The 23,497-nt window shown below is 48.3% G+C and overlaps 9 protein-coding genes across 9 annotated transcripts; 6 read left to right on the top strand and 3 right to left on the bottom strand.

Annotated features, from left to right (window-relative positions):
* Window positions 1-71: 71 nt before the first annotated feature.
* BP5553_04816 (Uncharacterized protein) lies at window positions 72-710 on the top strand (the record flags this gene model as incomplete). The annotated part of the gene is made up of 2 exons (XM_032013439.1): window positions 72-296; window positions 390-710. The coding sequence occupies 2 exons, from the start codon at window positions 72-74 to the stop codon at window positions 708-710; spliced, it is 546 nt and encodes a 181-aa protein (XP_031870039.1).
* A 1,214-nt stretch (window positions 711-1,924) lies between these two features.
* BP5553_04815 (Uncharacterized protein) lies at window positions 1,925-2,813 on the bottom strand (the record flags this gene model as incomplete). Its single annotated transcript, XM_032013438.1, has 3 exons — window positions 1,925-2,377; window positions 2,428-2,604; window positions 2,661-2,813. The coding sequence occupies 3 exons, from the start codon at window positions 2,811-2,813 to the stop codon at window positions 1,925-1,927; spliced, it is 783 nt and encodes a 260-aa protein (XP_031870038.1).
* Window positions 2,814-3,218: 405 nt separating this feature from the next.
* On the top strand, window positions 3,219-4,269 carry BP5553_04814 (Pyrroline-5-carboxylate reductase; the record flags this gene model as incomplete). Its single annotated transcript, XM_032013437.1, has 3 exons — window positions 3,219-3,273; window positions 3,355-4,214; window positions 4,267-4,269. The coding sequence occupies 3 exons, from the start codon at window positions 3,219-3,221 to the stop codon at window positions 4,267-4,269; spliced, it is 918 nt and encodes a 305-aa protein (XP_031870037.1).
* A 173-nt stretch (window positions 4,270-4,442) lies between these two features.
* On the bottom strand, window positions 4,443-6,144 carry BP5553_04813 (Acyl-CoA N-acyltransferases (Nat); the record flags this gene model as incomplete). Its single annotated transcript, XM_032013436.1, has 3 exons — window positions 4,443-5,608; window positions 5,666-5,929; window positions 6,117-6,144. The coding sequence occupies 3 exons, from the start codon at window positions 6,142-6,144 to the stop codon at window positions 4,443-4,445; spliced, it is 1,458 nt and encodes a 485-aa protein (XP_031870036.1).
* Window positions 6,145-6,749: 605 nt separating this feature from the next.
* On the top strand, window positions 6,750-7,822 carry BP5553_04812 (uncharacterized protein; the record flags this gene model as incomplete). Its single annotated transcript, XM_032013435.1, has 4 exons — window positions 6,750-6,845; window positions 6,900-7,047; window positions 7,336-7,442; window positions 7,523-7,822. 4 exons carry the CDS (start codon window positions 6,750-6,752, stop codon window positions 7,820-7,822), a joined length of 651 nt encoding a protein of 216 aa, XP_031870035.1.
* Window positions 7,823-8,694: 872 nt separating this feature from the next.
* Window positions 8,695-13,864, top strand: BP5553_04811 (uncharacterized protein; the record flags this gene model as incomplete). Its single annotated transcript, XM_032013434.1, has 21 exons — window positions 8,695-8,768; window positions 8,917-9,083; window positions 9,137-9,160; window positions 9,230-9,705; window positions 9,811-9,853; window positions 9,957-10,106; window positions 10,197-10,293; window positions 10,372-10,435; window positions 10,501-10,514; window positions 10,585-10,636; window positions 10,701-10,734; window positions 10,865-10,908; window positions 10,976-10,991; window positions 11,044-11,283; window positions 11,363-11,423; window positions 11,528-11,584; window positions 12,110-12,249; window positions 12,426-12,535; window positions 12,596-12,683; window positions 12,742-13,624; window positions 13,678-13,864. The coding sequence occupies 21 exons, from the start codon at window positions 8,695-8,697 to the stop codon at window positions 13,862-13,864; spliced, it is 3,021 nt and encodes a 1,006-aa protein (XP_031870034.1).
* Window positions 13,865-16,816: 2,952 nt separating this feature from the next.
* Window positions 16,817-19,087, top strand: BP5553_04810 (WD40 repeat-like protein; the record flags this gene model as incomplete). The annotated part of the gene is made up of 5 exons (XM_032013433.1): window positions 16,817-17,281; window positions 17,341-17,963; window positions 18,023-18,385; window positions 18,434-18,782; window positions 18,833-19,087. The coding sequence occupies 5 exons, from the start codon at window positions 16,817-16,819 to the stop codon at window positions 19,085-19,087; spliced, it is 2,055 nt and encodes a 684-aa protein (XP_031870033.1).
* A 907-nt stretch (window positions 19,088-19,994) lies between these two features.
* BP5553_04809 (Pyruvate dehydrogenase E1 component subunit alpha) lies at window positions 19,995-21,410 on the top strand (the record flags this gene model as incomplete). Its single annotated transcript, XM_032013432.1, has 4 exons — window positions 19,995-20,129; window positions 20,203-20,336; window positions 20,396-20,850; window positions 20,905-21,410. The coding sequence occupies 4 exons, from the start codon at window positions 19,995-19,997 to the stop codon at window positions 21,408-21,410; spliced, it is 1,230 nt and encodes a 409-aa protein (XP_031870032.1).
* A 322-nt stretch (window positions 21,411-21,732) lies between these two features.
* Window positions 21,733-22,397, bottom strand: BP5553_04808 (uncharacterized protein; the record flags this gene model as incomplete). Its single annotated transcript, XM_032013431.1, has 2 exons — window positions 21,733-21,826; window positions 21,883-22,397. 2 exons carry the CDS (start codon window positions 22,395-22,397, stop codon window positions 21,733-21,735), a joined length of 609 nt encoding a protein of 202 aa, XP_031870031.1.
* Between the last annotated feature and the right edge of the window lie 1,100 nt (window positions 22,398-23,497).

The raw sequence follows: 23,497 nt of genomic DNA, 5'->3' as shown, positions 1-23,497 counted from the left end.
TGCAGTTACAGTTACAACACGACAGCTCGAACGCTCCTTAACATCCAGTCTTCCCTCCACCACTCTCCACCATGTCGTTATCCTGCCAAACTGCAGTACGAAGCTGCGCCCGTACTCTTCTCTCCTCCTCATCCCTCCGCGTTTCAACAGTATGCCTGGCACAGCGGAGGAATCCAACATCCTCAAAACGATGGTCGTCTACCGAGGCAGCTGTGAACCCAAAGATCTCAGGAATCGTGGATCAGATCAGTCAATTGACTTTGTTGGAAACTGCCGACTTGGTTACTAGTCTAAAGGTAAGAATCCCGGATATATTTAGGTGTCAATGCCCAAATTATATCTCGAATCTAAACAGGGAGATGGACCAATGCTAAATATGCGATGTTCAGTCACGTCTCAATATCCCCGACATGCCAATGGGAGGATTTGCTGCTGCTGCTGCACCAGCCGCTGCCGCTCCCGTCGAGGAAGAAGCAGCCCCGGCACAACAAGAAAAGACGCTCTTCAATCTGAAGCTGGAATCGTTCGACGCGGGCGCGAAGCCAAAGATTATTAAGGAGATTAAGGGCATGTTGGGGTTGAGTTTGGTGGATAGTAAGAAGTTTGTCGAGAGCGCGCCGAAGTTGATGAAGGAGGCGGTGCCAAAGGAGGAAGCCGAGAAGATCATCGCTGCATTGAAAGCTCTGGGTGGTGTTGTCACGATGGACTAGATGGGTCTAGAGGGAAGAGGTGTATGATTACATGCGGGAGAAAGACGGTCGTGTATCCATATTGAGAATGTGTACAAAATCTACTCGTCAAGCGGCTCGTTTGGGCCCTTTCTATGCCGATTAGATCGCTTACAGGTTAGATTATTCATATTGTCGCAGTGCCAGCCCTATGTTGTAAAAAATAGTTGATATGGCTTCAGTGGACTTGAAAATCGGGAACAGCATACCGCCTTGAAACTACAACGGGTGTTAAGCTGTTCGGACAATCTACATCAGGATGTACTCCGAAGAAAAGTCGCTTCCTCGATTTGCTAACCAACTCACCATTAGCCTAAGCTATAACGTTATAATACGATATGTATACCTCAATTATGTGAAAAGCACTTTGTTTATGGTAGGCTGTTCCCATATTATCTAACTTCACACAAATTATAGTTATATTTAGAGAGGTACAATTTTCACCACAGGCTTGACCCTACAATTATACCCAAGTTGAGATTAGTATATATCACCATACCTAGTATTATATATCCCATAAAATAAGCTCCCAGACTTTATAGAAATATAACGATGTCAAACCTCCAAAGATGTAAGGTTGCTGTAGGGTTGCACTATGTGTAAGGGTAGAAATTACGGTAATTAATAGGAAATAATAGCGGCCCAGAAGAAATAACGAAGAACAATTTATAAATGGGTAGAATCACTATTTGCGTGTGGTCATGTTTGGCATCTGTAGGAGAAGCATAATTTGCAGTTTAGCTTACCTGTATGAAAAGAAACCTATAATGAAAGTGCATTAACAGTCAAGGTATAGCATCGGACAAGGATAAGAACCCGGTTTTATCTACAAACTTTCTCCTTTCCGTCCTCAGCGAATTTCGAAATTATAATCAATCCTCACCTACAATGTCCACAGTCCAGACCCAGGTCAGCCTGCCTAGTAGTATTACGGTGGAGGAAAGATAAGTCATATCAATACCCAGAGGTAACTTTAAGTCACTGGGATCGAGCTATCATTTAGATCAATGAGCTAGTGTAGAAATACCAATCTAGCTATATCTTATGTGCGCCTAGTTATATCAGGGAAATCACCACGCCGTATTCTAAACAATTTTGTCCTATGCGCCATGTCCGACTCTTTCAAAGAGAACGCCTCCCAAATGCGAGCCATACTGCTGTAGATGCTACAAGTGAATTATGAATTTATGAGCCAGTCACGGAGCCTCATTTGCCGTCACTCGATTTTTGTACTCTTCCTCCCAGTCCTTAGCCGCCTCATCCCTCTCCGCCGCCTCCTCCTCATAGAGGAGAAAGTCGTCCTCACCAACCTCACTCGTCTCGTCCCACATCTTCTGGAATTCTCGGTCATCGACCCCTCCTTGCGGAACTGCCCAGATATTTTCCCTCAACCGCTTATGTCGCTCTCTGTCCTCCTCGATTCTCTGCTCAATCTGCTTCTTGTCTAAGCGGGGATAGGCACCGTTGATCCTAGCAGACTTGGGAGTGGCGTGAATAGAAAGGGCGGTGCCGCCCATTTCGGTGTCTGGGTCAAGAGGGGATGAGAGGCCAACGGTATCCGGAGCCGTGTCGCGCTCCTTGAGGCATTCTTCGATCTCGGAGACGGTCTGGGCGAGTAAGAACGACTTTTGCTGAAGGCCCTGAAGAACCTTTGCTATATCAGCGGAAGGCCATTTGCAACTAACGTTCAATGCCTCACCTTTCGAACCACTTTTACATTGGCAGCTCCAGATCCATCTTCCGGCGCAACAGCATCAACAACGCGCAGGATATCTCTCTGCATCATGCGCACATAATCGTAATGGTTCTCTTTCGCCGCCATATCGCAGAGCTGCTCAATGAAGTACATTATATTGGCCCTATTGTTCATATTATTCTACCCATCCCATGTCAGTCGTATTTATACCAGGGGGAAAGGAAACCGTAACATACGCGCTCCAACTGCTCCAAAATACAACTGTGTAAGTCCTCATCCATGTCCCTGTATTTCAACGCATATTGTGCCGCCTTATTCGAGCTCGTAACACTTGCATTCAAGTGCTGCAAGTGCTGCGTAAAGCGAATGCGCACCTCGAAGGGATCCATCTTGGTCCTTGTGGAAGTGGCGTAGCCACAATGCGAAATCGGGACGCTGCGTTGGAGACTATCGAGAAATCGTCATGCTTGTGGGATTCGAATGGGCTTGCTCTTGGAGATGTTGTCGGCTTTGGAATTGTTCTTGTACTTGTTGTCTTTTCTCTTAGTGCTCAGCCGTGGGCTGAAGCCTTGGTGGGGAGCCAACATGGGTGGCAGATACGGAAGGCGGTGACTAGCTACACGAGTGTTGGATGGGGGTTTGAACCGTCTAACGCTTTCTAGGCGCGGTGGGCGACTGAGGCGGCAGAATAACCCATAGGTTCAACCCACCGCCTAAAGGTAAAATATTGGTGGTTGACTCGATTCTGAGAAACTTGCCATTGACCCCCGAATTTACTTTGCAACAAAGCCACAATGTCTACAAACGGACAAGAAGGGTCAGAAATGACCCTAGCAGTGTTAGGCTGTGGTATGTCATGCCCTTCACGATGATATGATATGAGAATACACACAAGGAATTAACCCAACCTGACATGTTGCGCCACCACAGGGACAATGGGAATTGCCATACTATCTGGTATTTTGTCCTCTTTATACGAGGTCCAAACTCCAAAATCCGCCTTCTTACAATCACCTTCTGGGACTTCCACGCCCCTGGAAGAAGTGCCCTCCCGTCTGCCCTCTCGGTTTATCGCTTGTGTGCGTCGACCAGAAAGCGCGAAGAGGATCAAGAAGGAGCTGGGCGCTTATACCAAAAACGTATACATCGTACAGAATGACAATGTGGGAGCTTGTAAGGAAGCTGACGTTGTCCTGCTGGGGTGCAAGCCGTACATGGTGGAAGACATTTTGGCTGAGGAGGGCATCCGGGAAGCATTGGAGGGCAAACTGCTGATCAGCATTTGTGCCGGAGTCAGTGCTGATCAAATCTATGGCAATTTATATGGGAGCGTACCCGCCGACCCCGACAAGGAGGGAAAGTGCCGAGTGGTGAGATCGATGCCTAACACGGCCTCTGGAATCAGAGAATCCATGACTGTCATCGCGACCTCGAAACCCCCCCTTTCTCCACAAGTCTCAAGTCTCGTTACTTGGATCTTCAAACGAATTGGTGATGTGGTTCATTTGCCAGCGAGTACCATGGATGCCAGCACGGCTCTATGTGGCAGCGGACCGGCGTTCTTTGCTCTGATGCTGGAGGCTACTATTGACGGAGCCGTAGCAATGGGTCTCCCAAGAGCAGAGGCTCAACGAATGGCAGCGCAGACGATGAGGGGCGCTGCCGGGCTTGTTCTCTCTGGCGAACATCCAGCACTGCTACGGGATAAGGTCAGCACCCCTGGTGGCTGCACGATTGGAGGATTGCTTGTGCTTGAGGAAGGGAGGGTGAGAGGCACAGTTGCGAGAGCAGTTCGTGAGGCTACTGTAGTCGCGAGTCAGCTAGGTAAAGGGGCCCAAGGAGTAAATGGGACAAGGTTTTGAATAGTTAGACTTCACGAAAAGTACCATGGTTACGGTCTTGCTATAGCGTTTATTCATTGAAATCATGTCAGATGCCCACACGTGACGCCGCTGCAATAGAAAAGCCACATTCTTGAACGCCATTTCCTCTGCAACATGATATCCCAATTGATAGACCTACGAAGCAAGCTTGGCTCTCTTCGCTGGTGGTTCGTTATCGTTTTCCTCGGTATCATCGGACGACGATCTCTTGCCATTCGAGGTTGTGAGGTGAGCCGAGCCCCTGGCCCGCTGCTCAAAATTCCTTAATAGCCTAGCATAATCGGCCTCGACACCTCCCGTTACCTCCTCCAGCTTCTGAATCCTCTCCGCGCGGTCAAGCTGCATGAGCATATCCTTGTTGTGCCTATAAAGTCGCTTCTTGACCCAAAGTTGCCAGAGATGGTATTCATGTTCTTTCGCCGCTAGATCCGGAATTGAACTCTTCGGGTGATCGATCAGCGACTGCCTTACGCCAAGTGGAATCATAGAGAGGAGCTGCATTTCAGTAACTCGAGCGAACTGCCTAGGAGCAATTTTCATTTTGCTGCGAATCCTTTCCATGGCATCCATGTCAACTATATCCCGGGGCACTGGGCCTTTCGATCTCGGCTTCGAGTTTTTGTTGATTCGCAGAGCGCTGAATTTGGAAACAGTCCGGAGACGTGCCAAGTCATTGATATCTCTTAAATCATCAAAAGCTTCATTCGGATCTTCAACTGTAATTTCAATGGTGGTCGGGTCTTTGAGGAAGTAATCGAATATTGCGTTGTAGAACCGCGAGCCGCTTCCTCCTCCTTGAAATGGTGGCAAAATGATGAACTGGGATATTCTAGACCGGCAAGGTAGAGATGAAAAAGGAACCTCGGGCAACGGGAGCTTGAAATCTAGATTAGCCTCGTGATGGATAGGTTGCTTCTTTGCAGGGGCGGATCCCGAGGGTGCGATGGGTTGATACAGGAAGTATCTATAAACAGTCGAATAGCCCATGAAGGTATATGGGGATGATGATGAGCCCACATCAACCACGTTCTTCTGGTAGAGGAAAAATACAGTCCATCTATCCAGTGACCATTCGGGTTCCCGCAGCTCGATCATTGTACCGCCTTCAATGAAGAATGGGACTAGTATTTGCATCCGCTTGACCATCTGCTGAACAGCCATGTCGGCTAGACTGCCCTTCCAGACCTCGAGAGTTTGCGACCCGCTCTGGATGGTCTTCCATAGCTCCCCGGGCGGTTTCCAGGTGGTGTAGGAAGGATCGGCAATGGCGGCATCAAATACAGCTGTCTTCTCGAAAGCAGCTAAATTATTGTTAGCATATTCACGCAGAAACTATAATTTTTAGCTGGTTGAGGTACTCTTTGGCAAGAAATCCTCCAAAATAGCCTTCAGATCGGTGGGTTCCGTCTCCCCCACTGGCTTGAACTTCCTATTATAGGTAATTTGAACCACCGGGCGCATGTCACAGACGTGGTATTTGATATTGATCTTCAATCCCTGGTAACCAAAGATTCGCTCCTCGTCGCCGAAGATAGGGTAGGTGAACTTCGGATGGAAGGTATGGAGTGTCTGCCCGGGAGTGACGAGGGAGACATGGACGGCCTCGTTGGAATCAGTAGACCCTGTCATATTCAAGTAAGATCAGCCCTGAAGTCTCGACTTCGATTTTGTTGATCTGTTCGCATTGTGTTCCATCAACCCGGGCTCCGGTGGTGATGTCGCAATGGAAGCGACACAAGAAGTTGTTTGCGCCGAGACGCACAGAGCCGTCCGCGGGATAGTAAAAGGAATGCCGCATCGTATACTCACAGTCATCCTGAATACCAGTATCACCCATCTTGTATAAAATACTAGGGCGGCTTATAATCCTATGGTATGTCGATGTCGAGCAGAGCTTTGGCGCGTTGATTCGCAGACGCGTCTACTCCATAGAGGTCAAGGCGCTAGCGGTGGGCTTGTTAGCGAATTGTAGCTTTGCCTCACGCCCGGTATAAATTATTGACATCCTGGCAGCTTCAACAATCATTATGGATCGTGATTCGTGACATTTAAATCAAGCAGAGTAATCACTAACCGCCTGGGCCGACCCTGAGTCTCGCTGCATTGTTTTACGGGTATAACAACTGGGCGCTTTGCGATGGCCACCAAGCCATGCGCGCAAACTCATGTTCGAAAGTCCTTTTAGGGAGTACTTCTGTCCTGAGAGTTAATCGCCCTAGGATTTTCCCAAGCTGCAGAACAATAACAACAGATGCTACCCCCTCGAGCCGTAACGCATCACGAGGGCTTCTTCCTTGATGAAACATACGAAACGTCATAGCGTCGCGTCGCCTTTAATGTGAACGAGCTGGCCCGAATCGCCGCTAACGCTGTTGGAGCAAAAAGATGTATTAGTATAGTGAAATACCCCGACAGCATGTATAGTAAGGCTATGCTTCTATTATGGATAGTGGCACTCAAGTCGTGGCCAAGGTTCCCAATCCTAATGCAGGGTTACCTCACTTTACGACCGCAAGTCAGGTTGCCACAATGGACTTTGTACGTTTGCTGGCTAATATTAAGACAAGCTACTTCTAAACTAACGTAGAGAAGGCTCGGAATGTCTTAGGCAATCCTGTTCCTAACATCTTCGCTTGGAGCTCTAAAGCCGCCGAGAATCCCGTTGACGCAGAGTACATTATCATGGAGAAGTTGCAAGGCATCGAGCTTGAACGTGTTTGGCTTAGTATGGATATTCAAGGTAAATGGGCTATTGTCCAAACCCTTATACAATGTCAGGCAACCTAGTCATCAATCTCCTTTACAAAGTATGGTGGCCTTTATTATGCCAAAGACCTTGATATAACAATTGAGAATGGGCCTCTTTATACTAACGCTAATGGCGTTAATATTACGGACTTAAAATTCGCAATTGGACCATCTTGTGGACGGGACTGGATAGATAACAGAAGATCGACTATTGATATTAACAGAGTACCATGTAAGCTCCTCTTTCCCTTCACAGATCTCCATGATTGACTAGTTATAGGGACAACTATAGAGTATTTCCAAGCTGCAGTCGGTTATCGAGAGCTAGCTACTGTGGTCCAGCTCCCTCTACCCAAGTCACCAAATAACGCTTTACGGACCAGGAACGTACGGACATAAAGGTGGGACGAGCAAATAGCTGTATCCTCCGGTAGTAGGATTGGTAATAACGTAAAATAGCACTCTAGCGCCTTCCGCTTTGGCATAGCGATTTACACGTCGGAAACATTTTCGTAAGCCAGACCGAGATTGTAGGTCTTATAGACTGGCAGTCTACAGAAGTAGCACCTCTCTATCTCCTTGCCTGCCAACCCTATATTATTGATTATGATGGCCCACCTGTCGTAGGCATAGAACGGCCTCGAAAGCCAGAAGATTACCAGCAGCTTGATACCGACGCAAAGGAACGAGCAAACGCTTTATACTTAGAAGAATCCCTCTTTTCTCTATACAACAGCTTGACCTGCAAGCAGAACCCACGACTTTGATCTGCATTCGAGTTCCAACAAACAGCAAATCATTTTCTACTTCTTGTGGCAGGCAATCTTTTCGTCGATGGTGAAGTATCATATTTGTCGCGAGTAGTAGGGTTAGAGAAGACATGGAGGCAGGATATTTTGGCTTCCAAAAGCCATCCCTATCCATTTTCATTTTCAGCCAGTGAGCGAGAAGAGATTGCGGCCCTTCACGAGGGTGTGGTTCGTGGAATGGATGCGATGCGAGCAGTTCGGCAGAGTATAGGCGAGGAGCTGTTTCCTCTACTTGGGATGGTGAAACCTGAACAGTGCGCGGAGGCATTACATGTCTTGGGGCAGATGAAAAAGAAGATGATTGAGATTCATGAGCTGAACAAAGAGGATAGAGAGGCCTGGGAAAGAGAATGGCCTTTTGGCACTTGAGAAATTGGTTGGTTGTTCTGTGAGTTTGTGCGGTTACTCCTCTACGAGTGGGATGGGGTTGATCGAAGTCTTCACTCAAAATTTAATTTTAATCGATCTCATTCAATTTCACGTTCCTCATCTCTTCCTATTATCCCGCAATGGTCTTTTGGCTAGGCATGTTACATATATCTACCTAGGTACCTAGGTAGGTAATGAGATAGAGTTGAAATAGTCACGTGACCGAACATCCTAAAAATTCTTGCCCTGAGGAATGAATGACTCGGCGCGGAATCCGGCCTACTAACTTTTGTCCGTTCTCGCTTAGATAGGTGAGTTTTATAGAAAAATTGTTCTTATCTGAGATCGTCATATTTGGAAATCAAAGCAACTTCTTGTCCCAACGTCCCCAACTAACACACACACACTCGCGTGGTGCTTCTCTCACTCATCTCACTGACCGAACAAGGACCGATAAGACGATGGCAGCGGACTCTGAGCCTGTCGGCGCTGCGCCTCACAAGGCATTTGATACGATACTGACTCTCGACTTTGGGTAAGTGGCACTTTCAAATAGACTAATGGCAAGTATAAAGTAGCTAAATTGGGTCTCTTGGATCAGCTCGCAGTACACACACCTGTAAGTCATTCCTGAGTACCATTCAATTGTAGTCAGGTATAGGGACATGCTGATTAGTGCATAGTATCACTCGCCGTCTCCGAGAGCTGAATGTCTTCTCAGAGATGCTCCCATGTACCCAGAAGATCTCTGAGCTCGACTTCACTCCTAAAGGAATCATTCTTTCTGGTGGCCCGTATTCGGTCTATGATGCAGGGAGTCCTCATGTAGATCCCGCTATTTTCGATTTGAGTATGGCTTTCTTCAGTCCTGATCATCTGCACTTTACTAACATAACTTTGTAGATGTTCCTATCCTAGGAATTTGCTGTACGTAACTATCCGTTTTAATTACCTATACTCTAAATAAGTATAAGGCTCACTAAAACGGTTTAATAGACGGTATGCAGGAGCTTGCATACCGCGCAAGTCCAGATAACGTCATTGCTGGCACGCACCGCGAATACGGTCATGCTACTCTCAAGCCGCAAGTGATCAACAGCCACGTTGACCGTCTCTTCCAAGGGCTCGAAGAACCTATGCAAGTATGGATGAGTCACGGCGACAAGCTGGCAAAGCTTCCCGAGGCTTTTCATACCGTGGCTACCTCTGACAATTCCGAGTACGCTGCCATTGCCCACGGTACTAAACCCATCTACGGCATACAATTCCACCCCGAAGTTACCCACACGCCGAATGGCACCAAGCTCTTGGAAAACTTCGCCGTTGGCATTTGCGGCGCTACGCAAACCTGGACCATGTCCACGTTTAAGGACCAGGAGATTGAGCGAATCCGTAAACTCGTCGGCGAAAAGGGTCAGGTTTTAGGTGCAGTCAGCGGTGGTGTTGATTCCACCGTAGCCGCCAAGCTTATGGTATGTATTTCCGATATTATTTGTTCGGCTTTAGGCAGTTTGGCACATGTGCTCCTAAACTTCTATCGACATTTCCTCTAGGAGTAAAAGGCTAATGGTACGTAGAAAGAGGCTATAGGATCAAGGTTCTGGGCAGTCCTCGTTAACAGTATGTATTTCCGAAGCTGGGTATCCACTTTCGAAATGTCTTAGCTACTAAAATACGCTTGCTCTCCCCCAAGACGAAAGAAAGAGCTGACAATCTCGGGTAGACGGCGTCATGAGGCTCAATGAGTGTGAGCAAGTGGAGAAGGATCTTTCAGAGCACTTGGGAATCAACCTGATTGTCGTGGACGCTTCGCAGCAGTTTCTAGACGGGTTAAAGGGCATCGAGGATCCAGAGAAAAAGCGGAAGTTCATCGGTATGTTTAACGTTTCAAGGTCTCATTAGTTTTTAAACATGCCTCATATGCTCGTTAACCCTGCAAAAACCGAGATTAACCTCTTAGTAGGTGGCAAGTTTATCGATATTTTCGAAGCAGAGGCAAAGAAGATCGAGGACGCTGCTGCCAATTCCGACAAGGCTGGCAAAATCCAGTTCTTCCTACAGTAAGTCTCTTTCGTTCGGATGCGCGTTCTAGTTTTCGACCCCTGGGGTTTTCTTCGCATATACTAAGCATTGGATAGAGGCACCCTCTACCCCGACGTGATTGAGAGCCTCTCCTTCAAAGGTCCATCTGCAACAATCAAGGTTAGCCCTCCCCAAGAAATGCATTGAAAGTGAACAATTGATTAGGCATTTACTAACTCTAGTAGACTCACCATAATGTGTATGTTACACCCCCTATTGTTCCGACTTTCCCCCGGTTTTCCCCCGGTTTTTAATAACTCGTCTTAAAGTGGCGGCCTACCGGAGCGAATGACGAACGGGCAAGGCCTAAGCCTCATAGAGGTAGGTGTAGAAAATTAACCTCCTCGCCCCTCGGCTTCCCCCTACCGTATGCTAACGCCCCCAGCCCCTTAGAATTCTCTACAAAGATGAAGTGCGTCGTAAGTATTAATCTTAAATTCTGTTGTCTGTGGACCTGAAATAGCCCAAAGACGTTCCGTCTTGGCTAATTTGCTAGCAAATTTCATGTCGCACCTAATAAAGAATGAAAGTGCTAATATAATCGATCAGAGCTTGGCCGAGCTCTCGGAATACCAGAGCAACTTGTGATGAGAGTACGTCTAGAATAAACGGGATCCCCCGTTCAATCCCCTTTATACAACAAGTACTGATTCAAACTAGCATCCATTCCCGGGTCGTATGTATCCTTTACTGCAAGGCTACCCTACCAGATATTGACTCTTAACTAGCCGGAATTGCCGTTCGAATTATAGGCGAAGTGACTCCTGAAAAGGTCGAGATTGCTCGCCGCGCAGATAATATTTTTATTTCCGAGATTCGCAAGGCTGGACTATACGACCAGATCTCCCAAGCCTTCGCCGCACTTGATCCAAGTCGTGCCGTAGGAGTCATGGGGGACAAGCGTGTCTACGGGTATATCATTATCCTTAGGGCTGTTACAACCACCGATTTTATGACTGCCGAAGCTTGTAAGTTTTACGGGACATGCCCCTACTTATTCGAGAGCTCTTTACTTAAAAGCACAATAAAAACTAACTCGGAGACTAGTTGAATTCCCTTGGAAGTTCCTCCAGCGCGTTACAAATCGAATTATAAACGAAATCGACGGGTATGTACTTTGGCTATAAGAGGCGCTTCTCTCTAGTAGTGCACGGCTTTAGTGTCATATCCCTTTTACTTTCGTTAATTAACTCTACTAATATTCTTCAATAGAGTGTGCCGTGTTACTTATGATGTCACCAGCAAGCCTCCTGGAACGATTGAGATGGAGTGATAGCTCTATAAGAGTAGAGTTAAAATTTTTATTCTTCGGAGCGGGAGTGGAAGGATAGAGGGGAAGCCAAAGTCGACGCTGGGAGCCGTTGTGGGTACTTTTGAGCCTGCGAGAATTGCGTGCCATACTCCATGGCATGTTCAGCATGTTCAGTTCCTCTGCTTTTGCTTTAATACACGGTTAGGGCGCGCGAACCTGAAATGCTCTGGACAGGCATTGCAAAGTATCTCAAAGTCATTGATCAATAGACGTGTATTAGTGCAAAGAAAAGACTATGAAAGGTGAAAAGGGTTGTAGTGCCATTGATTTAATCAAAAGGGTCGTATCCAAGCGTGGGAGAGTGGGGTGGGCCGTAGGCCAACAGATAAAGGGGGGATGTTGCATGGGCCGAATGCAAGTCGGAATTTGAGAAACGACGCAAATTAAGAATCGGCGCAGATTACTTAAGCAATAGCTAGATAAGGACGATTAATCTACCTAGGTAATTTCAAGTGTATCGTCCTATACTTGTAGGATCTCAGTCGAGAACTAGTAGAGGACTTCATATTAACAAGGGTGCTGGATCGCTGGTGGCGCATCCCGGTATTGTTAAAAGCGGCCCCCTTGAAAAGCGTGGTAACTTGGGACATTATGCTTAGTTGGCTAAAAGCAGCGCGTCGAGGTAAGCCGCCATATCTGTCTAATCTCAGGAACAAAAAGTCGACAGTAGCTGCAACTCGCAACAACGCCCACCAGTGAGGGTTTGGAGATAGTCCCCTGCTGATATACCATCTTTTGCAGCTGTTAATTGAGGGAGACCCGCGATGTATCGATAACAGAGCGAACAATCGATTCCAGACATTCATTCATTCAGCCGCGAGTCGAATCCAGGGGTCGAGGGGTCAAGGGATCAAGATGTTGGACGGATTGCTAATGCTGCTCGTGCTGAGCGTGGTGATGGCTTTGGCGTAGGTAGAAATTCATTCCTTATGAGATGTATATTTTAGTTGTGCTAAACAGTACTACAGCTCGTTCCTCGCCGGCGCACTACCTCTGTCTATGACCCTCTCCTCGTCGCAATTGCGATTGATCTCGACGATTGGAATGGGGGTGTTGGTGGGCACTTCTTTAATAGTGATTATCCCGGAAGGAATAGAAGCTATATACAGTGCAGGGTCGGGAGTACATTCCAACACTCGGAGGGGTCTACAACCCCAATGGAGAGGGGCGCAAAGCTCATGGCCCAACGCCGGCCTGGCTGCTATAATTGTATCGAGAACGGAGGACCCCGTCCTGGGCCCAAGGGACGCTGGAGATATCGAGCTTAGAACCCTTCTGGATTCTGCGACATTTATAGATATCAATAAGAGGGATTCATCTGCGGCGACTTCATCATCTCCAAGCGCAGGGGAGACTAGCCCGCCTGGAGAATCGAAGCCCCAGCCGCCTTCCCCAGCCGATGGAAAGGAGGAACACCACGATGAGAGGAGTGCGCCCACGTTTTATGTCGGCCTCTCGTTGATCTTGGGATTTATTCTCATGTTCCTAGTCGACAAGCTTCCTAGACATGCCTCGGAAAACCTACAACCTCCACCTCCTACTCGACACATCTCCCTCGACAACTTGTCCATGGGGTTATCATCAAATTCATCCAGTAGGGATGTGGAATCTGAAAGCTTCCTCCACTCCCTTACCCCGTCTCCAAAACAAACTCGGAGTTTGGCCACGACAACAGGACTTGTGATCCACGCTGCTGCTGATGGGATAGCCATGGGGGCATCGGCATCGACGTCAAATACAAAGCTAAGCTTCATCATATTTATTGCCATCATGGTGCATAAAGCGCCTGCAGCTTTTGGCTTGACATCTGTCTTGCTAAAGCAAGGCCTTTCAAAACGTGCTGCTCGGGGACATCTGATTATCTTCAGTTTAGCAGCACCCTTTGGGGCTCTTATGACGTGGCTCCTGGTTAATATTCTAGGAGGCAGTCATATCGAAGGGGAAACAGGGCAATGGTGGACTGGTATGCTGCTGCTATTTTCCGCCGGAACATTTTTGTAAGGCTCCCTCCCCTCTAAGCCCCCGAGTAATTACTGATTTGGAGTAATAGATATGTTGCGATGCACGCGATGCAAGAAGATTCGGGGAGCTACGCCCATGACCATTCAGGACCCAATGGGTACGCTGATGGGGGGAGCTCACAACGAAACAAGCCCAAACCCCAGATGAGGGACACGTTTGCGGCAGTTGGTGGAATGCTGCTACCTCTCCTTACGCAAATAGGCCATCACCACTGATATTGGATGTAAAAATAAATACCCGTGCTATACGAGACATATGTTGGCTATGGTGGTCTCTGGCGTTCAAAAAGGAGTTGGCATTTTAATATCTGTATCGGAAAATCTAGTCGAGGCTTTTCCACAAAGCGACCATATAGGATCTACATTATAGTACGAAGGACAACGTGGAGACAACCTTTCACCCCGGGTTTGAAAATGGAGGCCCTGTTCATTCTTGATGTTACACGGATAATTGAACAGTATCCCGGCAATATGCGGAGGATCTTCGACTGAGACGGACCAGGGAGCGAAAGGGAGGGGAAGACCGAACCGCCCTCTTCATATTTTTTGAACCCGGTGACGTGAGATGATTGATCTGAATTGTGGATTTTAGCACAGTATTGAGCAGAGCGGAGTAGATGGTGGATCCACCGGTAAGGTATTTACATACTACCTCGTATCGTACGGCCCACCAGCTAGCTCCTCTATCAAAATCAAATCCATCAAATCAAACGACACCAGAATTAATTTCTCCCCTCCTACCAATATCAAGTCAATTCCACACATGCATGTACATGTACGTTCTATAAAAAAAAGAGTTCTCATAACAGATAAAGATAGAAAATTTGGAATCTTGACCCCGGATCTTCATCATCAGCGCCCCAGATCCGCGACCCAGACCCGTGATTTCGCAATTCTCGGGCGGCCCGAAGGCATGAGGTGGAGGCTGGCGGTTTCAGGTATGGCATGTCCCTGTTGCAATAGTCTCCAACGGGCTGCGGTGGACGTCGCACATCATGTATGTGTGCTCCCCAGTAATCCCTAGCTGAGGTGAGAGAGGGGGAGGGGATGGGGCTGGAAGGGATGGGGATTATCGAGTGGAATGGTTGGTACGGAGTACGAAGGAGGTACCTAAGTTACTTGTCTACGACGTACCTTGGGGAGGAGGTATGGTAGGTCAGAATAGTGGGAGAAAACACGCAGTCTTGCTTTGAAACATCGCCTCATTGTTGTACCCGCTTCGTTGTACTCCGCACAATAGGGGGAGGGAGGACAATGATTTCGCTCCTTGCAGTACTTCGTACCATTCTGGTTATTAGTCTGAGTGGTTCACCAGGGCACATTATTTTATTGAGATGAGGCACGGCGCGGGTACGGGAGGGAGCGGGAGCGCCGCCTGAGGGTCCTGGTAGCATTGTCGAGGTACCTAGGTACTTCCGCAAGCATACTACTCTGGACTTTACCACGAAGTACTGTACCTGCACTCTGTCTGTCCTTGGTGGTGTATTCTTCTTCACCAGCATGCAAATCTCTGCCAGCGGGGACGCGGAATGCGTGGGCAGATGGGAGCGACTGTGGAAGCAGCATGTCTCAAAGGGGCATAAGGGTGGCTTACGTGCAGTGCAGTAAATACTTCCCCAGGGCTTGCATGGTGCTCGACGCCAACCGACACGCAGGAGGGACAGAGGCTTCAAAGCGGATAAGAGGGAGCGGTAAGCTTAATATCGGCTTGGTGTCTTGGGATGGGTTGGGATGAGTAAGGATGAGCTCCCTGCTTCTAGTAAATAGAGTGTGAAACTACGGAGTAGAGCCCGCGCGCGGTGGCAATTAGTTGTACCAGACTGTGCAGTGAGTGAGTCGTGAGTGCTTTATTAGTGGAGTGCCTCGGTAGGTACCATACCTGGGGTAGTATCAGAGTGGCATCAAGGCATCGAGGCATAGAGTGCGGATGACAGATGACAGATGACAGATGGACAGCTGAAAGCAGCATGTCAGGGGACCACAAAAGATGTCTCTAAGGGGGGTCACTGGCAAGTGGCAAGTTGGCAACTGAGGATATCATGAGGGGCACTTGGAGCAGGGGGCGAATCTAGTATCTACAGTACAGTACAGCGCAGTGTATATTGAGTGCACGTAAGGTAGAATGACTGTCACTGGCATATCACGAGAGGCCCCTAACCCGTGGGTGGATGGATAGTGCACATTCCGAGAACGATCGACTCTCCTGCAAGTCATCCGCCGTGGTCTTTGTATCAGAAGCAATCAATGCTCGGGACGTCTGACTCTGTACTAGTTACTAACATACCTACAGCCCTCTGTGCAATTCACGTCTTTCGCCTCTTTTAAACGCACCGTTGTTGCTGGTCAGTGCTGATGGTGCCGGCAGCCCCTGCACGCCGCAAGCAGCAAGCCATTTCGTGCCCTTTACGACGTATTATTGGGTTCTATTATTTGCTGCCAGTTAAGACGTACGAGGTACCTCTGTACCTAGCACACGGAGTATTTGGTGGTCTCTGTCTCCGCCTCCCTCCAGCGCCCATAGGCGAAAACGTCCAGACAGGAACCTGCCCCTACTAGACTGCTGCTGTAGACGACCTCGCCAACTCCATCATCCATCCATCATCCTTCGTTGGGGCTTCTCCATCTCTCCCTTCCCCCAACCAACCCACCGCCGTTATTATTATCTTGTTATCGCATAGGCCCCAGCAGTCCGCAGAAAAGAAGTCTTTTCTACAGGAAAAGTCAAAAGTCGAAAAGTCGAATGTGGTGATCCGCCTGTATCAAGAGTCTGGCCTGCTGCCCGTCGTCTCGTTGTACGACTATCTACGTACCCACCTACGTACCTACTTATTATTACATTCCCTCGTACAATATCTTGAATCTTGATGGGCAGGGCGTCATTTCACCTTTCCCTCTCCCTCTCCCGCTCGCTCCTACTCCGCTACTCCTCCCGTCGTCTCCCTTCCCCCAATTAAAGTACAAGACGAACTCGGTTTCCTCTCGCCCCTTTCCCTCCACCATTATCAATCAATCTCGAAAGCCTCTTTCAACCACCGCCAGCCTGCCTCCCCGTTACCTCCTTCGACCCGACCCGTCCATATTCCCCCAACCTGGAGAGCAACAAGAAAAAGGAAGGAGCAAGTGATGGAGAACTATAGACCTCTAAGTTTGACCGAAAGGCGGGCGTCGATGGTCTACAACACCAACCTCGACGATGGCGACCTTTCCCCTACCACACGAGCCACTCTTACCCTCAACACCAGCACCAGCCATGTGCGACTACCCTCGAGAGTTGAGAAGATCATGCAATCCCGTCCTCGAGGGCCCCCAACTCCAAACATGACCACTCCGTCCGCAGACCCAGACTCCCCTACACACTCAAGTCACGATCCGCCTCCCCCACCAACACCTGCAGCAAGTCCAGGCCCAGACCACCCACAGCCGGACTGGAGCGATGCGGGCGACCAGGAGGATCTGTTTCTCTCTAAAATCAGACATTATTTCAAGAACAGGTCGCCTGCTGAACGAACGAGAGTCTTAGCCGATCTCTTGAATCTGTGTACCAGCCAACAACTCAGTTTTGTCCGGCAATACGTGGATCCCTTGCTTAAGAAGGACCCATTCACCAGCCTACCGAACGAGATATGTCTAAGAGTATGTGTCATGGGAAATTTGGATTTCTTGTCTCCATGCTAATTGCGATGTACGAATAGATCCTCTCCTTCATAGATGACCCCAAAGTCCTCGCCCGAGCTTCGCAGGTATCACAACGATGGCGAGAGTTACTGGCCGATGATGTGACGTGGATGAAGCTCTGCGCCAAACACGATTATGGCCGTCGAATGTCAGAAGCCCATATCAGCACCCCTACGTTTTCTACCCACCGCCCACCACCGAACCCAATACATGGCTATTTCGACGGCGAGACAGCTTATCCATACGCAAGCGCAACAGCAGAACTTCTCCAGCCCCCGGAGAACTCGCAGAGTCTTGACAGCGGTATGAGTGCTGGCGTGCTGAGAAGGCCGAAATTCAGATCATACAAGTCTCATTTTAAGCAACGGTACTTGGTAGAGACTGCTTGGAGAACTGGCGGACGTAATATTGCGAGGCATATCACACAGGATCAAGGTGTGGTAACTAGCTTACATCTCACGCCAAAGTATATCGTAGTGGCTCTCGATAATGCCAAGATCCACGTCTTTAATACAGAGGGTAATGCGCAGAAGACACTACAAGGCCACGTTATGGGAGTGTGGGCCATGGTTCCTTGGGATGATATACTGGTTAGTGGAGGCTGCGACCGAGACGTTCGGGTTTGGGACATGTCAACAGGGTAAGTCAATACTTGGCGGCTGGCGGCTGGTGGGACGGAAAGACTAATGGAAATTTCAGTGAGAGCCTGCATACCCTCAGAGGCCATACGTCGACTGTTCGCTGCTTGAAAATGTCCGATGCGAATACAGCCATCTCGGGGTCACGAGACACCACATTGAGAGTTTGGGATATCAAAACCGGGCTCTGCAAAAATGTACTGGTTGGCCACGGAGCTAGTGTGCGATGCTTGGAGATCAAAGGTGACATTGTGGTTTCTGGTAGCTACGACACGACGGCGAGGGTCTGGAGCATCTCGGAAGGACGATGCTTGCGGACACTCTCTGGTCATTTCTCGCAGATCTACGCTATCGCATTTGACGGAACGAGGATAGCCACAGGAAGCCTGGATACGAGTGTCAGAATATGGGATCCAAACAATGGGTATGTGAGACAGAAGGTGGCATGAATTTCTCTCTAACAAGCTTTCAGGACTTGCCAGGCCATACTTCAAGGCCATACATCATTGGTTGGACAGCTCCAGATGCGTGGGAACACACTCGTGACTGGAGGATCGGATGGCTCAGTCCGAGTCTGGTCGTTAGAGAAGATGGCACCAATACATCGACTGGCTGCTCATGACAATAGCGTTACCAGTCTGCAATTTGACGATACTCGAGTCGTGAGTGGAGGCAGCGATGGTAGAGTCAAGGTCTGGGATCTCAAGACTGGCCAGCTTGTCCGAGAACTCACAGCTCCTGCCGATGCTGTTTGGCGGGTCGCATTTGAAGAAGAGAAGTGCGTTGTTATGGCAAGTCGGTCAAATCGCACCATCATGGAGGTATGTCAAGGATCGTTCGGCGCTGGAAGTGACATGCTAATTTGCCGTAGGTCTGGTCCTTCTCCCCACCCGCAGAGCAGCTATATGAAAGAGAGCCACTTGTCGGCCAGCGCATGGTCAACTCGCTTCCAAGACCTCTCAGTGCGATGGAGTATCGATCCAATACCTGCCCTGATCAGCCAATGTCCGGCCTAGCACCCCAAGTGGCTGCATATGACAAGGACGATGTTGATATGAAGGATGCTGGACCTTCGACAGCCCCCCCTCAGTCTTCAAGTACAACGTTCTTCCACGAAGATGATTGATTCACTTGAAGTGCGAATTGGTCCTCATTAAGTAGATCAACTACGAATTACGGAACCTATATTTGTCCCTCGTTGAGGGTGTAACCCATGGCACTGGGCAGGATGGCCCTGGCTTTATTCCAATCCCCATGGCCGATCGGCGGAATAGGACGAACCATTATGACACCATCCTCTTCGCTATCAATAAACTCCCCCTTCGACGCTCGAATAATAACGACTGTCGTTCCGCTCAGCAAATAACTATATATATATACCCACAACGATTAATTTCTCTAGAGTTAGGTGCATGCTCGGCGTTTGAGATTGCTAGATACCATTAAAGGGCGGAAGTATGTTCATCATTTGAGGGTACAAAACGACGCTTTTGATGCGTCTGCATAGATCATGGAGTAGTATATAACTTTGGGATTGAATGGGATGGCGTGCATTAGCGGTAATGACTCTAATACGGAATACAGTATTAGGTAGAAGAGAATAATGAAGCAATGTACTATTCATAATACATAACGTACGACTCTGAATTGCCCTGATTTGTGTGAAAGATGATGTAAAGTACATGAGTTATTCAAATACGTGCCCTTTATACAAGTAGTACCTGCACTTGACTGCTATCTATAAGCAACAAGAGAGGACAATTCAGCTTAACACCAAGAGTATGCTCGTACTGGTAGAGAGTGGAGTGGGGTGCGAATGCTGTGCTGTCGGGGACTGGTCACGTGCATCGGGGAAGCTCCAAGCCGCCCGATTCTGTTTTAGTAGGCTAAAATTAAAGTTCCCAACGACCTCACCGGATATCGAAGGTTCATTCTGGGTGACCCTCTCAACCGTTTATTATTTTTCCTTTCTCTCCCACTTCATCTTCTTTCGCCCCCTTCGTGTAACTGGTGTTTCCGGTCCATCAGACACGATGTTCTCAAGAGCATTGAGGGCGAGCCGCGCTGCTCCGCTCCGCAGCAATGCATTTTCCCGAGCTGCCCTTGTTAAGAGAACCGTCACCACGGACGCAGCCAGTGCGCATACGGACAAAGATGCTGTCCCGGAGGTAAGAATTGGCCTTGTTACTGACCAATTGATAAATAGTCAGAGTGCTAACGACTGTGTTGATGGAAATATAGGAGGATACCAAACCCTTCCAAATTCACCTGTCGGACGAATCTTTTGAGACCTACGAGCTTGATCCCCCACCTTACACGCTCAACACCACAAAGGAGGAGCTGAAGAAGATGTATTATGATATGGTCTCGGTTCGGTGAGCAAGCATCCTTTTCTTGGGGCTCGATTGTGGAATTGGACTGATTTCAATTGCAGACGGATGGAGATGGCCGCAGACAGACTTTATAAGGAGAAGAAAATCCGCGGTTTCTGCCATTTGTCGACTGGCCAAGAGGCTGTCGCTGTTGGTATCGAACATGCAATCACCAAGGAAGACGATGTCATTACCGCATACCGTTGCCACGGCTTTGCCCTGATGCGCGGCGGTACCGTCAAATCGATTATCGGTGAACTGCTTGGCCGCCGTGAGGGTATTGCCTACGGCAAAGGAGGATCCATGCACATGTTTGCAAAGGGCTTCTATGGCGGAAACGGTATCGTCGGTGCTCAGGTTCCCGTCGGTGCCGGTCTGGCGTTCGCTCACCAGTACAGAGGCAACAAGAATACAACTGTTGCTTTGTATGGTGACGGAGCTAGCAACCAGGGTCAAGTATTCGAAGCATTCAACATGGCTAAGCTGTGGAAATTGCCAATCCTTTTCGGTTGTGAAAGTAAGCATCTCCAAGTTTCTCCTGTCCTCTAATATTCTTCTAACAGTGTATTAGACAACAAATATGGTATGGGAACTGCAGCCAACCGCTCATCCGCCTTAACCGACTACTACAAGCGTGGCCAATACATCCCTGGTCTCAAGGTCAACGGTATGGACGTCCTCGCTGTCAAGGCCGCCGTCCAATACGGCAAGGCTTGGACCGCTGCAGGCCACGGCCCTCTCGTCCTCGAATATGTCACCTACCGCTATGGAGGCCACTCCATGTCCGACCCCGGAACCACATACCGTACCCGTGAAGAAATCCAGCGGATGCGCTCTACCCAAGATCCAATTGCCGGTCTCAAGCAGAAGCTACTGGAGTGGAATGTCACAACGGAGGAGGAGCTCAAGACCATCGACAAGGAGGCCAGAACGTTCGTGGACGGAGAGGTTGCCTTGGCCGAAGAAATGCCCGCACCAGACGCCACACCCAAAATCTTATATGAGGATATCTACGTCCGGGGAAGCGAGCCAGAGTTCATGAGAGGCCGAACACCAGACGAGAACTATTACTACTAGGCCAGCCAGCAGTCGGGACGGAGGTTTTCTTTAGATGATCTGTGGGGCGAGGAATGGAGTTGATCTGTACACTATTATAAAGCCCAGTTTGGCAGGACATGAGGGAGGCTGAGCAGGTCACCTTAAGATCATTGCAATACAACGCAATAATATTCGTAAACTTCCATTACCAGAAAGACACTCGCAAGTCAAATCAGTGAGGCCTTCGGCCATTTCTCAAACAAATCGTCGTCCCAAATCATTCTAGCCAAGTGGCAAGTCATCAACCACCGCCTGAACCTTAGCAGAATGCAGAATGTCGGATTTTCAACTTCTATTATTTCTAATCCATTATATTCGAAGCTCCAAACTTAGTTGGGTTGCCGAACGTAAAGTCGAATCGAATCCCTACTTCCTGAAATGTGGAGACTAGGTTGCTACATTATTCGTGTTAGCAAGCGCTTACAGGGGGGTTTTAAAGAATAATACGTACAGTGCGTCTAAAATTCTACCGGCCTCTGCTCGATACCCACTCGGATAAACACCATATTGAGCATCCCATTTCCATATTAGATTATTCAAGGATGGACAATACTGTTCTTTGTTCATTGCAAGTCCTCGTAGACCTTGCTTTAAGAACGACTGCTGTCTATCGTCATAGATGTCTCCCCTGTCTAATAGGATCCATGCTTCTTCTAAATTTGATGGTAACGTTTCATACAACGGCTGCGGCTCTTCATCTTCCCCATCTTCCACAAGAGAGTCTCTCGTCACCGCTAGGCGTTTCAAATGAACGAATTCTCTCAGAACCGCGCCGAACGTCGTCTCATTATTACCACAACAATCCTCCGCGTTATTGTAGACCAATTCCTCTATTGTGTGTCGTTGAGCATAAAGCCCTTTGATAAAAATTTCAGGGGATGTCGTTTGCTCCGTGCTATGATTTTGAAAAAGTTGGAATCGCCTGGGACGTTCTCGTGGTAAATGTGCCTCAGCGCCTTTGGCCATGTGAGTATTTCTTTGAGGTCTCTTGATAGTGGGACTGTGCCTGGAAGTGAGAGGGAGATGATGTTGCTAGTGCCGACCCTCGAGTCGTCAGTTTGGGGAAGCGGCTTGAAAGCGTGCCAGGTTCTAGCGTATTTTAGGGAGAGATGTCGAAGAGTTGGTATACAGAATATCGAGTAGATACTATCTCGAGGACCGTCATGTAGATCTGCATCGTATCGACTATCATTATATAGATCATTTAGTAGTTTTTCGTCAGGGTATACTATCTCAAGAAAAGTAACATTGCTCGTGATTGCGAATTTGGTGTCAAAGTCCGGTAGCGCAAGATGTAAGAGTTTCTGAGATGTTTTCAAATGTTCGAGACATCTTTTCACAATAAGGATATCTTGGGCGTCGGCTGTGTCATCCCATTCAAAACTAGCTCCGGCGATGTGAGACTGTAATTCGGGATTTGTTGTAATCGTCTTAAGAAATGCCCTTATGTGGATAATTGGTGAGCTATAGTCGGAGTGGGACAACCACGACTGGGCTCGATGGATACCGAAGCACGACTCTCGAACTGCTTTGGCTGCTTCTTCGTTGCTCTTTGTAGTGCCCAAAAAGCAAACCGTGCGATAGAGATAAGGGTTGGCACATTTATAGAAATTTCGAGAGGACAGCACGAAGCTGGAGAGTGGGTTGGCGGGCAGTGCCTGGGCTATTTGCCCCCAGATCTCCACTGGGATACGGTCGAAGGCTGTGGAAGGTTATGTGGGCGCTATCTGTTGAGCCGCCATTTGTTGAGACCAAGTTATTTCTCGATAATAAATCTACTTTAGATTTTGTTGTCTCAACACGTTGGCTAACAATGGAAATTATTGTTCTAGGAAAGGATCGAAACAACTACTACATGTTTCTTTCCTGGTTTCAGAAGCAAATCCTTCAACAAAAGCTGACGAGATGTGGGAAGGAACAGTTGAGACTTGGCTGTGGCTGTGGTTGGTGTTGTTGGTTGGCGCTTAGGTTAGATTGTTTGGTGGTTGGATATTGGTTGCAACCAGATAGTTTTAGAACTAAAGGATTTCACAAAGCGATCCTCCACTTTCTTATATTAGTATGCT

The sequence above is a fragment of the Venustampulla echinocandica genome (genome assembly GCF_003357145.1).
Source record: "Venustampulla echinocandica strain BP 5553 chromosome Unknown scaffold_2, whole genome shotgun sequence".
Classification (NCBI taxonomy): domain Eukaryota; kingdom Fungi; phylum Ascomycota; class Leotiomycetes; order Helotiales; family Pleuroascaceae; genus Venustampulla; species Venustampulla echinocandica.
Note: the sequence above shows the minus strand (reverse complement) of the source record. Positions and strands in the feature narration are given on the sequence as shown.